The sequence below is a fragment of the Brachyistius frenatus genome, unplaced genomic scaffold (assembly GCF_029030835.1).
Source record: "Brachyistius frenatus isolate BFR_SWC_R1_liver_20210118 unplaced genomic scaffold, ASM2903083v1 Contig_140, whole genome shotgun sequence".
In the NCBI taxonomy this organism is placed as follows: domain Eukaryota; kingdom Metazoa; phylum Chordata; class Actinopteri; family Embiotocidae; genus Brachyistius; species Brachyistius frenatus.
In genome coordinates this window covers 637,350-653,095 of record NW_027210739.1, presented here as the reverse complement: position 1 = coordinate 653,095, position 15,746 = coordinate 637,350, and the positions used below count along the sequence as shown (strand labels likewise).

General features: G+C 41.1%; 1 protein-coding gene and 1 long non-coding RNA gene across 2 annotated transcripts in view; one reads left to right on the top strand and one right to left on the bottom strand.

Annotated features, from left to right (window-relative positions):
* Positions 1–15,746, top strand: part of rgs3a (regulator of G protein signaling 3a) — a 121,565-nt gene that overhangs the window by 2,221 nt on the left and 103,598 nt on the right. The window contains exons 2-7 of the mRNA XM_069715262.1: positions 1,747–1,868; positions 7,818–7,868; positions 9,294–9,352; positions 9,434–9,528; positions 10,300–10,368; positions 13,465–13,525. Of these exons, the coding sequence (XP_069571363.1) occupies positions 1,790–1,868; positions 7,818–7,868; positions 9,294–9,352; positions 9,434–9,528; positions 10,300–10,368; positions 13,465–13,525 (414 nt within the window). The 5' untranslated portion in view covers positions 1,747–1,789. The remainder of the gene's footprint in view (positions 1–1,746; positions 1,869–7,817; positions 7,869–9,293; positions 9,353–9,433; positions 9,529–10,299; positions 10,369–13,464; positions 13,526–15,746) is intronic.
* LOC138630755 (uncharacterized) overlaps positions 1–15,746 on the bottom strand; it is a 103,796-nt gene that overhangs the window by 29,420 nt on the left and 58,630 nt on the right. The window lies entirely within an intron of this gene.

The following is a 15,746-nucleotide window of genomic DNA, read 5'->3' as shown; positions in this document are numbered from 1 at the left end:
ACATCCAGCGGATAAAAACTTCTGTCCCTGTGTGTTCGGACCTGATACACAACATCAGCCTGACAGACTGTAAAACGTATTCATTATTTCTGGTCCACTCAAGTTGAAAAATATTACTACTTATCAAAAACTACTCACAATTAAAATATTAAATGTTAAAGAGCAATATGTAAATAAAATATGCAAAACGTTTTTGGAATATAAATGACATGAAGAATATGAAAAGGAAGTGAAACTATAAAAAAACAAAAAACATCACAATCAGTACAGTAAAATAAACCAAATAAACCAAAAACCTTTCCTTCTTGTGGTTGTAGGTGAAATTGGGGAATAAAGCAAGACACGTTTGAGTTATGAACTTGTTTTTGAGTATTGGACACATGACAATTTGAATTTTATAGGGAGTTTCCTTGGTGAACATAAATGAACATGGAAGTGTATTTTTGTGTGTGTTTGCGAGAGACTGATGTGTAGAAGTCCAGTTCTGTTCCTCCAACACAGACCGTTTCACAGAAGCATTATCTGCCCAGCTTCCCCTTCAGGAAGGCACGAGTATGAGTTTCAGAGAGGTCCTTTGTCTTCCCTTCACTTTAACTGATAAGGACCAAATGAATCAGGGGATTTTTGTGGAGGGACAGAATCAGAGGAGAAGTGGAAAACATATTTCTGCCTTTTTAAAGTCCAGAGGAAGGAGAAAGATAACTGGAGATATGATTTTTTTTTATTTTTTTGGTCAGGCCCAAAATAGCTTCTCTGTATGCCATTGTTGTGAGCCTGCTGTATGATATGTGCCGATTTGCGTGGTCGGCAGGAGGAAATCCATCAACCCGATTTTTCAATTTCAATAAGGATTAAATGGGGATCCTTATTGGTGGACAGCTTGATAATCAGGATTAATATGGAAAGTTCATCTATCGGTTACTGGTACACTTCCACTGGGCCAGGATGTCCGAAAAATGTGCTGTTGTTGTTGTGTCACATTTCACCCGGAGGTGTGTTAAATCATGCTGGAAAGTAATCTGGATTATTGCCACACAAACACAACGGTGGATTAGTGTGGTCTATTAAGCTGTGTACACTCACTGATTGTTTAATCTGGGTATTAAAACCATGTTTTTTTGGTTTAATTTTTTTTTGTTGAGGCAGCTGTAGTTTGCTTTGCCTTGTTGGCTTTAAATTATACTAAATAACACCAGATAAAAAAAAAAACTTGCCACCTAACTTTTTTTTAACTTGAGTGACAAAAGTATCTTTTGTGTCACAAATAACACATTTCTTACCATTTACACATATTATGTAAAACTGGCTCTCATACTCTTGTCTATGTGCATTTATCAAATGGCTGTAAATCCATCTGACAGCTGTAAACAGTGCAGTGAATGTCACCCACGCGTTCACGCCCAAATGGTGCAAAACCAACCAAACTATAGAAAAACAGGAAAAACTCTGTAGCTGCTGTATTATAACAGAAAGCCGTATTTGCTAAAGCAATCATTACTTCCAATAAACAACAGACTGAGTAAATAAAATTAATCCAAATATTTATATTCATCCTTTTAAAGGTGTCACAAAGCATTTTACTGATTTATAAGGAATATAGTAATAAGTAATGTACTAGACCAGTCCATGTCACTCAAAAATCTGAAAATAGATGGTGTGTGTCCTTCCTGTTGCCTTTCACTGCATGCATATTGTACAAAAGCGCACACGCACAGGTATCAAGTTTCTTTCTCCTCTTCTTCATAGCTGCTGAAACCGTCCCATCTGCAGTTCGCACGATCCCTCCGAGATGAGCTGCCTCAGAGTTTACCTGCGCCAGCCTCCCGGCAGCTCTCCGGAGGCCTCATCCTTCCTCCTCAGCACCCACGGTGAGATCACATTATTTTATTTGTTTTAGCTGTGACAGTTTGATGCATAAATCCAGGGTAGCGTCCTCTATCTGTTTTTATTCATCTGGAATGTGTCAATGTCGTGTGAAGGATTGCGTCATGTCGGTCTGACACTCAATCCTGCAGCCTGTTGAGATGAGAAGCACATTAGTCGCAGCAACAAGTGGGCTCAGATGTAGCGACGTGTCCCTCGCCCTCGTAATGAGGCTTCCCCTCCTCATCTGGTGACACCCTGAATCATTTATGGAGGGTATTAACCAAACTGGAGGAGGGTGCACCTGCACTGTTTGCTGAGACTAAAGCCTCATCCATTATCCAGTATTTATCAGCACAAATGAATATATGGATAAGGTATTACAGGGGTGTGGTTACAGTTGAGAGGCTAATTTTTTTTTGTATGCATGGTGCTGTTGAGTCAGGAGGAGGTCGGGGGGTGTGGTGGGGAGGGGTGGGGAGGGGTGGGGAGCTTGATTAACACAGCAGGGGATCGTATAGTTTTATTGTGAAATGTCCACGTAGTTACAGCACAAACAACGAGTGCTTTGATATGCAAGAAAACTGCTGGCGTTTCCAAATGGATGAAGGATATTCGGTTTATGTCTTTATTTAGTTGATTTGTGAGAGAGAAGGATTCCCATCAGTAGTTTTCCTCCTACAAGCCCCTCCCATTTTGTTCCTGCTGATAGTGTCATAACTGCATGGTATTCATGGAGGTTACTGTTGACTGACCTCTGCAGTCTTAAAGGTGAAAAACAAAGAGATCACAAGATATTATTTGTGAACTATTCTGGCTGATGTCTGATGTGATATGTACATGGTGCTGCGTGATTATTCCACTTGGGCTCTCGCTGAGTTCGTTCTGACAGTGTGGCCTTTTCAGAACTGGGTCAGATTTGGCTTTGAGCTCGACTTCTTTCACAAAGCGTCTATTATTTGGTAGAGTTTGCCCGTGGACCTCCAAGGGAAACATTTCCCACCGCTAAAGAGTGAATTACTGCCACTCACCAGGTGAGTCTTCTCCTGCCATCAGGCATTTGTTGGACACCTAAAGATTCTCTACTCCAGTCCTCGATATGATGAGCGTTGAGTGTCAACTCCTGTCGTTGACTCTGATATGTTTTCAACATGTTGTTTAGAAGCTGCTAAAACTACCAAAAAACCACTATTTTGCTTCCTAACAGTAACAGAAAATGGCCCCGCTGTTAAACCTAAAGTGATTTGACAAGTTTTGATGTATAACTACTGACTGAAGTGGTTTGAGCTAAGAATTTTTTTGTTTTTTTTTGTTCAGCTCTTACTTCTCTTTCAACCTTTTGTTTGACAGTCACAGACCTGCACTATAAGAGTTGATAACTGCAGTACTTACCACGGCTTGAGGCAAAGCCAGAGTCAAACAGAGACGGGAAACAGAAACGTTATAATCCGGGCGAACTGGATTCTGGACTGGAAGCGTTTTCCCTCACTGGCCTCGCCCCGGGAAGCATTTTCCCCCTTTTTCTCTGAATGGATAGTCTGACAATGGTTGAGTTTAACTGATGGAACTTCCTTGTCATCATGATTAATGTGCAGGGAGCATTTCAGATGATTAAATATTAAATACATGCCAAGCTCTTCTAGAAATATTAATCGTGCAGTCTTCCAGATATTGAATTTCTGAAGAGCTTTTTCTTCTGTCTGTCAAGACATATTGGCATCTGACATGGAGGTGTCTCCCTCTGCGGATTCAATGGACACGATAAATCGGATCTACTCCCCTGATTAGATAAATGCAGCGAGAGCTCCGTTTGACTGGTTTTGGCAGCGAACACGGAAGGAGATGAGTTTTTTTTTTTTTTTTAGGAAGTTATATAAGAAGCCTGTTAAAAGAAATTCAGGGAAGAAATGAGAGGACACCTTGTGTGTCTCTCATCAAACCTGCTCTTTGTTCCCTCTTGGATCAAATGGGATGAATTGGCGGTCGCCCCGGATGAAAACTTTAAATCCTATACAGCAGTTTCTCAAACTTTTCAAAAAACATGTCCTGTCCCCCCCCCCCCCCCCACCACCATTCTCACAGCAAATGTTACAGAACAGGGATTAACTCTGCTCCTTTCTGCTGATAATGACTACTTTAACTGTCACATAAAGACTGACAGCGTCCTTTGGCCTGGCTTTACTGCAGGCTCTTGGCGGGGTGGGGAGGGGGGGGGAGGTTTTCACATGTAAATTTGAACAAATAAGCAGCAAAGCCTATTAAGGCTGAGATAGAAGGAGTGAGAGGTAGAGGATAACAAAGAGACACACACACACTACATAACCTTCCCATCAGCTGGAGCCTGACCTCCCTTTTTTTGTTTTTTTGTTAATTTAATTGGAAATTCATTTTTAAGGTTACTTTCTTCTTCATGTTCTTTTTATTTTCATGAACTGAAGATGTGGTAGCATTTAATGGGTTTCTGTGAGCCTGATTGGGGATTTGATGGGAACAAAGCAGGGGAAGGCTAAATAAATAAATATATATTTCTTTTAAAAGATATCCGGGTCCTTCCTCCTTCTTGCACATTCCATGTCCACAATATCATCAAGAAATGGCAGTTAAACGACACTCAGCAAGACGAGATCTGGAAAACAAGGACACTTTCAGATAAAACTGCTCATCTGCAGGTCAATTTGCCTGATACCAGGGTGGAGCTGCACACCTGTATCAGGAGAAGGAAGGAAACTGTGACCTCATCACAGCATCATGTGGATAAGTCAAAGGCATTTTTGGATCATCTGAAATCAAGTGAAAATGGAGCTTTTTGGAGGAAAAAGGAGCATTAACATCTGTTGAACATGCTGCAGGTGCATGACAGCCAGAGAATATTTCAAAACTTAAAAGTGATCTGCAAGAAATGTTAAGAAATAATTATGGTTTTTTTGGGAAGGAGTCGGATAGGGAGGAACCATGTAGTGTCTCTGAGGCTTTAATCTGCCGCCTCCTCAAAAATATCTGTTTTTTTGAATACCTGATTTCTTGTCTTACAATATTTTACCTCTGCAAAACATTTGTCCTGTTTTGCATACATCATTTTATAAATTCATCACAATTCATCAACCACAGTTGGATGTTTGGTGGGCGAGACAGAATTTAATGAGCGTTGATTTCACTGTCAGTGAGATTAAGTCTGCGGCAAACAAACTGCTTTTAGAGACGAGAGCAAACTGAATAGAAGAAGAAAAAAATAAGCTAACAAAGCACATACAAAAAAAAAAAATACAAGAAAACGTTCACCTGCTCAGTGAAATCAGGGAAATAGATTCATACAAACAACACAGACGAAAGGAATTATAATACAATAACATAATTATCCTCAACATCAACATTGCCTTTTTTTTAATAAAATTTCAGGGGTCATTTCAGTTTAGTCTGTTTTTAAATGGAGACCAGTCAGTCTGTAAATTGATTGCCGGTGACTGAGGGAGGAAGTGGAGCAGATGTAGAAAGTTACACAAAGATTCGTGGAAAAGTGGTTTTTAATTTCCGTGTAAATGCAAAGTGTTTGCAGCGTTGGTAATAGCCAGGGTTGCTACGGCGCTGTGAGTCTAGGTTATGTTCAAACACTAGAAAATTGAACCTCTTTCTTCTTTGTAGTCAAAGCAATAAATATTTTCTGAAAACACAATGGTTCACAATGACTTCAGTGTTTTTATTCCTTCCTGCATATTTTTTTCTCTTAGTATAACCTTCTCTGTTTCTCCAAAGTACTTTTATTGTGGAGAGGACTCATTATTTTTTTTACTGCTGCTTTAAAAAGACTTTAAATTATGCTGTATTATTTTAATTATGGCCTCTTTTGCTTAAATGGTGTGAGGTTGGAACGTCTCCAACACTGAAGGCTTGTTTTCCTTCCTTCACCTGAGCAAGCTTGGCATTTTGAATTGGCTCCTGCTCTAAATCCTTCCATGCACATCAGCTCCACCGCCGCCGATGGCTCTCGGCGACCCGAGGCTGCATTCGCCGCATTTCTGACGAACCAAAGCTGTGGATAAATGAGAGACGAGTGGATATTTTCTCTGGATCTTTATTTGAATGACAGCCATGTATGCAATTCAACTTCGGTTATTTATTACGCCCGAAATCCTAAATTCTGCGTGTGCATTTCGTCCGTCATCGGGATTTACTCGACTTTAGGAACATTTAATAGTTTTTGGAGCTCTTGTTTCCAGCTGAACTTTACTCCGTGATGGAAATGTCTCTGATTAGAGGAGATTGGGTACTTGTGCATAAATCCTAATTTATTCAAAAGTAGAGCATTTCAGAATTCATCAGGAAATCACCGCTGAGAGACTTTATTTCAAGCCAGCAGACTCTGCATGGATCAGGCCAGATTTTCCTCCCGGTTTGGGATGCTCTTATATATCTGCCACATCACCAATCACCCGTGTGGCTGCTGTCAGCAGCATCTGATAAAACCTACAGTCGTGACGATGACTGTGCTGTCGTACAGAACGTACATGCGGTCTGCCTGATTAAGTCTTCTCCCTCTGTTGGCCGACATTTTGTAAAATGTGGTCCTCGTGTTTGAATAAAGCTTGTGAACATATAAAAGTCAGGACAATACCAGCAACAGGGCGTGCTGGACCTTTGTTGTCATGGTAACAATAATAAACTTTATTTTGTTCTTCTCTCGTCACTGAAAAAAACTTTTTGCAGGTTTATCTTCTGCAGTTTAACAGCCCAGATGAGTGATATCCTCACTGTAAGCATGTTTTTCTGTCTGGATGTTACAGTGAATCAGTAGGAGCAGTGTTTTGATTTATATTAAAACACCTGCCGTGTTTTAAGAATAAAGGAAATCCCATCATAGCTCCTGCCCGCCCGTTTACTACCATCATGGATACCTTTGTGAGCGTGTCGTGTCCACTTCATGTAGTTTTCCCGGCGCTGCAGCACATGAAACGGGAGCTGCCTTCACGTGAACCTACATCTCGGTCCTCATGTTGATGCATCCGTGCTGGGTGAAAGCCTCGGCCAGAGGCGTTTTGTTTCCAGGGTTGTATTAGGGCAGGTTCAGATCAGCAAGAATGTTCTCCGCGTTTTCCACTTTGTTCTTCTTCCGCGTTGGCCAGGAGCACAAAACCAAAGCCAAGTTCAGTGTGGGAACGACAAACATCCCTCGTACCCAAGCGCTGAAGTGCCAGCGGCGTTATCACACAACGAGGCACCCTCGTTTTAGCTTCGGACTCTGCTCTTATGAACAGGATCCATTTAGAAGAGCACAAAGCCAATGTTAGCTGTGGCCATGTCAACATGGTGAACACGTCTCCTGGAGTGGTTAGCAGCTCGGGAGGCTCACAGGAAAGGAGGGAGAAAAAGTGACAGCTGATGCACGGCGGACAAAGACAGGCGCACACACACATATGTACACACACACTCACACACACACACATATGTACACACACTCACACTACTGGATGCCTTTTCAAGTGTCAGTTTGTGTTTCCTTTGCTGCCAGTTTTTTTTTAACGTTTGACATTTTATAAAAGAGGAAAGTTAATGAAGTGATGATTATCTGAAAGTGTGTTTAACAGTTTTATCAATATTATCCTGTTAACAAATGTGTGAAAGGAACAGTGAGACAATTTGTAAAAATATATACGTCTCGGATGAGAAAAGAGATCCCCGTATCAGATATATTTGGTTTCTGTCAAATATGATTCAATACACAGTCCCTGCTGCCAAGAATCAAAAGCTCCCGTCAAACTAGTCTTTCCGATAAGCTAAGCTAATAATCACGATGCTTTAGATTCATATTTATTAAAAAGATATGAGAATTGATCTCTGCTAGAAAGCACACACACACAAAAAAAAAAAAATCGTCCCGAATTGTCGAGCCGTTTGATGATATAAAGCATAAAGTTCAACCGTGGTACCTGTCGTGACCTTTCTTCTCTCACCTTCAATAGGTCAACTCAAGCTGTCAATCATCCTGGAGCATGAAGTACTTGCTGTCAGCGGTGAGTCCCGTTCAAAGCTGCTTATGTAGAAGGACGCTTGTTCGTTTTGGTGAAAGTGTGATACGAAGTGTGCCTGCTTGGAGGTTGATGAAGTTCTGATAAAAATAAATGGAGTTTAAAAAAATTAGATGTAAAAGCAACTTTTAAATTATTATTATTTTTTTTTTTGTCACACATGAACATGAACCGTCTAAACGTTGAATGGCACAGTGCAGACCGCCGTTCAATCCGCGGCCATTGATGACAAAAAGCTTTGGTTGGAGTGGTTGTTTATTTTGGTTGCCCCAGCAACCAAAGCCCATCACCCCCCCCCCCTATGTTTGTCCCTGATCCTCCATCTCCCCTCTCAGCATCTTTTGTGCCCCCCCCTCTAAAATTGGATAAATTATTCTCGAACAACAAAAAACACGGTCAACACACGGGTGAACTGTGTTTATTACAGAGACAGGAGCTGTTTTCTGTTCATGTAAAAGTGCTTTTTTTGTTTCATCTTAGGATTCACCCCCACAGAAAATAACACTTTTCTCGCACAGTAATTTAAATCAAAGTGCACTGGGTGCTTTGATTTGTAGGATGTAGTTTGTGACAAACAGACCGGTGGCTCTTCTCTTGTTGTGCCAGCTCCATATCGTGCAGGTTTAAGTGCTTGTTTTATCCACTTTTATTTACTTTTAGCTGTACCTAAATGTTCTGTCTTCTCACATCATGGCTCCGATGGTTTTACATTATGTAACAGAATAAGTAATCTGGCTTTGTATTATTATCTTCTATAAGATATCTGCAGAACAGTTGAGTTTGAGCCACTTATCTTTCCTCTGAAAACTCCAGCAGGTGCTTTGTTTATGACAAAAGGATGATAAAACTCACAACAAAATGCCGTCGCTGGAAATGATAAAGGCAGAGAAGAGTACATCAAATGTTAATTTACTCACCAAACCTGCAGCTGCTCCTATAAAGTATGCAGATTTCCTTCCTGAGTTTTCAGACACTGGAAATACATGATGACTTCAAATCATTTTCACAGCATGTTATTTCAGCATTCAGACGTCCTCTAGTTCTTCCTCCACATGCTTAAATGAGAAGCAGAAAAATAGGGGAGTTGGTAGAAATCAGACAAGCTCAACATGGCAGCCTGGCACAAGTACCGTAAATATGCTACTACATTTTGCACCGTCTGGTCCTGCAGCACGTCAACACTTGTTCCATGTGAACAAACCTAATGTGTTGCAAATGTGTTCATGCATGAATGCTGTAAACCTGACAGGATCTCAACCTCCCAACACAGAGCTTTACATCACAACATAGATTTTGTGTCCTTTATTTTGGGGCATTTTGAGCCAGCGTCTGAAAAATGCACGTGTGTTTACATAATTGATGTGATGTGGAAGTTCTACTTTATTCAGCTGTTTTTATATGTGTTCTCAGTGTTGGAGGCGAGGGGCATGCTGCACGAGTGCAACGGGCCGTGTGACTCTTATGTCAAGGTACGCGCTACAATACGGGACGGTACATAAAAACAACAACCCACTGTGGACACTAACACAATATTTTGCTGTGTTCTTCAGGTTGGGATGTTTCCAGACGCCGATCCTCGAGAAAGACAGAAGACTCAGATGGTTCCTCACTGCAGGAACCCCGTCTTCTTACAAACCTTTTACTTGTAAGCATTCAGCCAATTTGTTAAAAAAAATAAATTAAAAAAAAAACTTTTCCCAGTGTCATGAACCATTTTACAATCCTTCAAGATGGTATTTCTAGTGTAGTTCCATTGAATTCTTAGTTGAGTGTCGCTCAGGCGTCACACTGTGCTGTGTGAACTTGTACTGATTAAAACCCTGAAATTCAATTGTTAGTGGGAACAATGCTGAATGTGAATGAAGGTATTTTTCATTTCACTGTCCTGAAGGTTTTCGATTTGCGGCCAAAAAGAACAAATTCTCAATTCTGTGACCAAAACTAACAAAACTTTGAGAGCAAAATTTGCAATGCAAATAATTTATTCTCTGTTTATATATTTTTTTAGTTAGAAACTTGAAATTTGCTCTCAAAACAGTTTATTTTGCTCGCATAATAAAGACTCAAAAATACCTTAATATTTGTCTGTTTATGTTCAGAACAACAGATCTCAAACCTCAGAAGGAACTCCGGTTCCTTTTGTTTATTCCCGTCACTCGCTCCCCCGTTTTCCCTCTTCGTTCAGTGCCGTCTCAAAGTAAGATCGAGCCCCGGGATAAGCGCCAATTTCTGGCTGAGGTTGAAATATTTTCACCGTTGATGCGTCTTTGCACCCGTTCGCTGCCTCTTGGCGAGTCGACGCGTCTTTCCACTGACTTCGTGTGTAATTGCACGACGGCCTGAAATTCACCCTGAACTCTGTCTGAGTTGGAAGTTTGGGAGCAGTTGACTTATTTTCTTTCCCTTTTGTTTTCAGCGTTGTGTGTGAGGGCGACCTTCGTAAGAGACTTCTCATCACAATGTGGAACTCCAACTCCACAACCAGGTACCTGCTGGGAAAGTTCGGGATGATGATTGACACCGTCGTTAACAGTAAACTAAAATGCTTTCTGAGAAGTTGCAACACATCAACAAGCGTTTCAAATATGCACAAAGCCAGTGGGGCAGCAAAATACCATTTTATAATTGATGCTGTGTGTGTGTGTGTTCTCCTTTGTTTGCCTGTTTCTGGATCTGACAGAATGAATGTGTTACTCTCGCCTCCCTGCCTCAGCAGACTTAATCTGAAACAGGGTCATTGCTGGGGACGGAGGACATATGGTTGAATGAGCCAACCACACATTTTCCCTGCGCTGTGTTGTATTGCGAGTGCAGAAGAAAAGCATTATTATGTGCTGGAAACACTGGAGACACTGTTTTGGAGCCTGTTTAAAGGCTCTTTGCCATGAATGTGGAAGAGCCACTGGGTTTCCTCCCCGTTTTTCTCTAATCGTCTCTTGCTGTCTTCAGTACAGTAAATGAAAAACAGCGTGTAGTTCAAAGGATGTCCACAGATGTATTGTGCGCAGGGACAAGCTTACATGATCGTGGAGTTCAGATCATGGAATGATTATTAAGATAAAGACCTTTTTTTGGGATGGTTTCTGGGCCGCAGATTAAGAGCTCTTTGGAAAGCAATTAAGCTTCATTCACACCAAATGTCTGCGTGGTATTTATTGGGAAAAGCCAGCAGGAAGAAATGTTTTCCAGTAGAATTACAGTACACGTTTGATTTATTCTTTTATGTTTTCTGGATAAAATCTGTGTCCGATTGCAGGAATATTACCTGGGTGCTTTTATCATGCTGTGAAGAACCTGATTTATTAAAAGCTTGTGGGCACTTCTTCACACACCACCACTGATTCTCCAGATGCTCTTGACAAGCAAAGACAATATTGTGGTCTCCTCTACGACAAACCAGGGCAGCATCTGTTCAGCGCAGGCAGTCTGTCACTTCGGATGAACAGCAATCATAGGACCGGCTCCCCTGACTTGTTGTATCTGGTAGTAGCCCGAAGAAATGACCTTGAGATCAGCCCGTTGAGTCCCCTCCGATGGACCCGAGGCCAGCACACATATGAACGGACAGGTTTGGACCATGTGTCGAGGCCGGTCAGTCGAGGGTTGTTGAAAACACAGCGAATCATACCTGTGGCCTCTGCAGCGGTGTGCTTTCAGCCCCGTGTTCATCTCAGAAGCAATTTCAAATGAGATCCAGCTCAAATGTCACAAAATGTGGTTATTAAACGCTCCCTGTTGTGCTGCCGTGAAAAAAAAAAGAAAAGAAAAAGTTGTGGGAAGCAGTGCTTCTTCAGTAAATCCTCTTAAACACCAGCGAACATTTGCCAAAGTGCTGCTGTGGACGAACTCAGCTGATCGTGACACGAGCGTGAGCAGCAGCACTTTGATTGAGTGGTGACGTGTCCCTTCACGCCAATCAAACACTTCTGAAATATTCAGCCACTAACTTAACAAAATGAATAGACTGATCATAGGAACATTTTACAATTCTTTCTTTACACTGAATGAAAGCATGATAGTCCGGCATTTTCTATTCACTTTATTTCTATCATCTTATTCTCTTTCTATATCAAACGTGTCTCGTGAACTTTCAGCAGTGGATTTGACGCGCTAGTGAATATTTAGAGCAGCGAGATGGTGTTTGTGGAAACGACTAAAAATAAACTGCAGTGTTTATCGTGTTTATCCTGATAAAGGAAGATGTAACCTACAGGAACAGTGTGGCCTGCTTTTAACCAGGCGTGTTTGTGGGGTGACGTCTGTTCACTGAGTTTTGGTTATTTGCTCGGTTTAATCCACCACTTTGGTCTCGACTGAAAAATCTCAGGACACTTTTGTACACAACTTAACACGTTTGTAAGGATCTTAATGAATTCTAACTTTAATGGTTTCATGACTTCTCCCTTTGCAACCAGAACATTTTAGAGAAGCGAGTCATCTCGGCGTCCAATAATTTGTTTTGTGGCCAAATTGCGCGAAAATGTCAAATGACATTTGACCCATCAGCCTATTCTGTATTTTAGTCCTAAGTTCAAATGCTCAACTAACATTGTGAACTCCTGAACACAAGCATGTTAGTATTGTCATTGTGAGCATGTTAGTATTAACATATAGATCAGAGCCTCGAGTACTCAGACGTGCCAGCGTGGAGAAACTTACTCAAAAGTTTGTGGGCAACAATGAAAGTCTATGAAACAAAAGATTAAGCTTCTGGTTTCTGCTACTGATTATTGATTTTGGTCTTTTTTTTTTTCATGGGGTTTATTTGAATTTAAAAAGACAACGGAGCTTTTGTCTGTTGTATACGAGATGCTCATTTCTACTGACGGCTGACTGTTCTTGCTGAAAAGTTTCTCACCGCTGAGTCTGGATTCCATGGAAGTTGTGGTTTCTGGTCACCAGCTCGTTCTACTGAATGCTGCCAAGAAACATTTCAGGAATTAAGTATTGCTGTTGGCCAGCATCATCATCATCATCATCATCATCATCATCAGCAGCAGCAGCAGCAGCAGCAGCAGCAGCAGCAGTAGCAGCCGCTGCATTACTCCTGTCCAGCTGCAAGGTTGTCCGGAACTATTTTTCTCATGTATGCATTATTAAACATCCTCCATCAGCACCAGGCACAGGCTGCCGTAACTAAGTGATAATATATTTGTCCGATGTCAGTTTTACTCTTCATGGGAGAAATATTTCCCAAGCGTCACATTTTCACAGCTTTAGTCTTTTTTGTCATTGTTTTGGTCATTTTCATTATAGTTTAATTCTGCTTCCAGCTTTCCCAAATTCACTTGAGGGATGAATCTGTATGCCTTCTGTTTTATTATAAATGAGGATGCGTACCTGTGGGACAAGATTATGCATGACAAAATCTGACATCAATTGAACACTATAAAATCATATTAATTTGCTTGGATTTGTTGTTTGATGTATTTTATTTAACATCTTTGGAGGATGAAAACACATCTCGGGTGTCTGACCTGGGTTAGATGACACACCGGCATGACAGAGGAGAATTTTCTGATATTTTTTTTATTCCACTCATTTATTCTCTCTGTCTGTCTCTCTGCCTTTGTATCAACAGGATGAGTGTGCTGCTTGGTTGCATGAGCTTTGGTGTTCGCTCCCTTATGGATCCAGACAAGGTAAGTTTCAACACGAAGCTTACAGCTATAAAGACGTTCTGTAAAACAGTCTTCCCGTTTCAACTTCCACATAGTGTCTGTGTGTCTGTCTGAGTGTGTCTATCTAGCAGACCATGAATCTCTAGAGTTTAATTCGGTGTGAATGAGTTCCAGTGACCTCAATAGTTTTGGAGGAAACACTTTGGGGTTACCAGTGTTACAGCACAGCAGCGTTTGAGTCACTCTCTGCTGACATGGTTTGAGTCAAACACACATTTCTTATTCAAGTCTCACAGAATAGAATTTCTTTCTTTCATTGATTTTTAGTATTAAAAAAAAAAAATACAACTTAAATGTCCTCTGGCGTCTTATTTGGCCATAATACAAACAAACAGTTTGTCCCGGGAGATCTTTCATGTCACTGTTACCGCGACGACAATAAGACTCGCTTTGTTGTTTCCTGTCACAAAATAACGAAGTCGGTTCCTCTCGTCTGTCTGCGTTTGAGCCGTCGAGATTAAGAGTCGACAGCTCGTCCGGTATTCTTTGTTTTTACATGCTGTGCCGTGAGCTAAACTCACATCAGCACGCTTGCATGCTCTGAATGACGAGGCTAAGTTATGCGGTATAATGTTTAATTTAAGTGTTAGCGTGCTTCGATTTTGTTCTAATTAAAAGTAAACAAAAAAAGTGCACCTCAGGGGGATGCAACCTCTAATGTCAAACTTTAAAGTCGGTCCGTTCATTCGTTGTTTGAGATATTTCGGTGTGGAAGGAGGTGGTGCACCGACTGAAAGATAAACCACATGACCACGGGCCCGTGGTCGCTCCCCTCCACACTGCAGGTGATAGCAGATGAACGTGACGTCCGAAGGTTCAGAGTAAGAAGGAAGAGGTCGTCCTCGCCTCTACGGGACGGTATCTGCTTTTCTTAGCTCTTTCCCTTCGGCCGTTTAATTATTCAGCTCTCATTTATCCTTCTGTCTGTTCTTTGGCTTTGCAGATGTGCACATTTTCCTCCTGAAGCTGCATATTCACATTTAAAAAGGAAATCCATGTTTTTTGTGGTTAGTGCAGTAACAAATGCCTGGTATCTAGCTTTAGCAGTTGGGTGATATTTATAGACTTTAAAGTAAATATATTACTTTTAATGTATAAAGTAAAGATATACTTAAGATGTCCAGATGATGATGTGGCTCTAATGTTTTACATTCTGGGGTTCCTAACTGCAGAAAAAGAAGCTTTTCACAGTAATTAACGAGAGCTTAGACACTACGTGACTTTAATTTTGACTTTTCAAGATGACACTGAAAGAAACTTAATGAGAAGTTGACACAAAATTATTAAAACGAGAAAAACAAGCATGAACACAGCTGAGAATTTACAAAGCCTCCTGTTCTCTCACCCTAGTCGGTCTTTTCTGTTGTTTCAATTAACATCCACGTCGGTAAAGAAAGCCAACAACAGAAAGAAATTATGTTTTGCTCGGGCTTACGGCTTCCTTCCTCTAACATTTATCCCCCTGAATATTTAATTGGCTTCATATGCTAATGAGAGAGATTTAGCTTTGACTCATGGGGAGTTATGTCTTCTCATCCCGCCCGCCACATCCGTTATTCTCCACTGTTGATGCTTTTCGTTCAACCCATCCTGAAAGCCAAACCCTTTCTGTTTCTCCCTCTTCTGTCTTCTGCTTTTTACCTCAGCTGCATTTTGGGGGCTTATGAGTGTTATTTTTGTTAACTTGCTTCACTTGCCTGTCACATCTTGTCATTTGTTTGCACCCTTTTTTTGTATTTATTTATTTATTTATTTTTTTAACTTATCTTTCATTCCCTGCTTTCTCTTTTCATCTCTCTCATATGTCTCCCTTTTGTCACATGTGCAGGGTAATATTGAACGATGGCATAAATCCCTCCCTGACTTTCAGGACATACCCCCCTCCCCCCCTCTATACAAGTTGCCTGCCCGTCCTCCTCCCTTGTCCCACAGCCTGCAGAAATCTGTCCACTCAGATAAGATGCTTTTAAAATGGAGATTTTATGTCACCGTCCACAGCATCACATTATTTAGTACAAAAGAGGAGCCTGGTAGTGTGTGTGTGTGTGTGTGTGTGTGTGTGTGTGTGTGTGTGTGTGTGTGTGTGTGTGTGTGTGTGTGTGTGTGTGTGTGTGTGTGTGTGCGTGTGCGTGCGTGTAAATGTGTGACAGTAAAATGATGGCTGATGCCCTTGTAGGTAAGA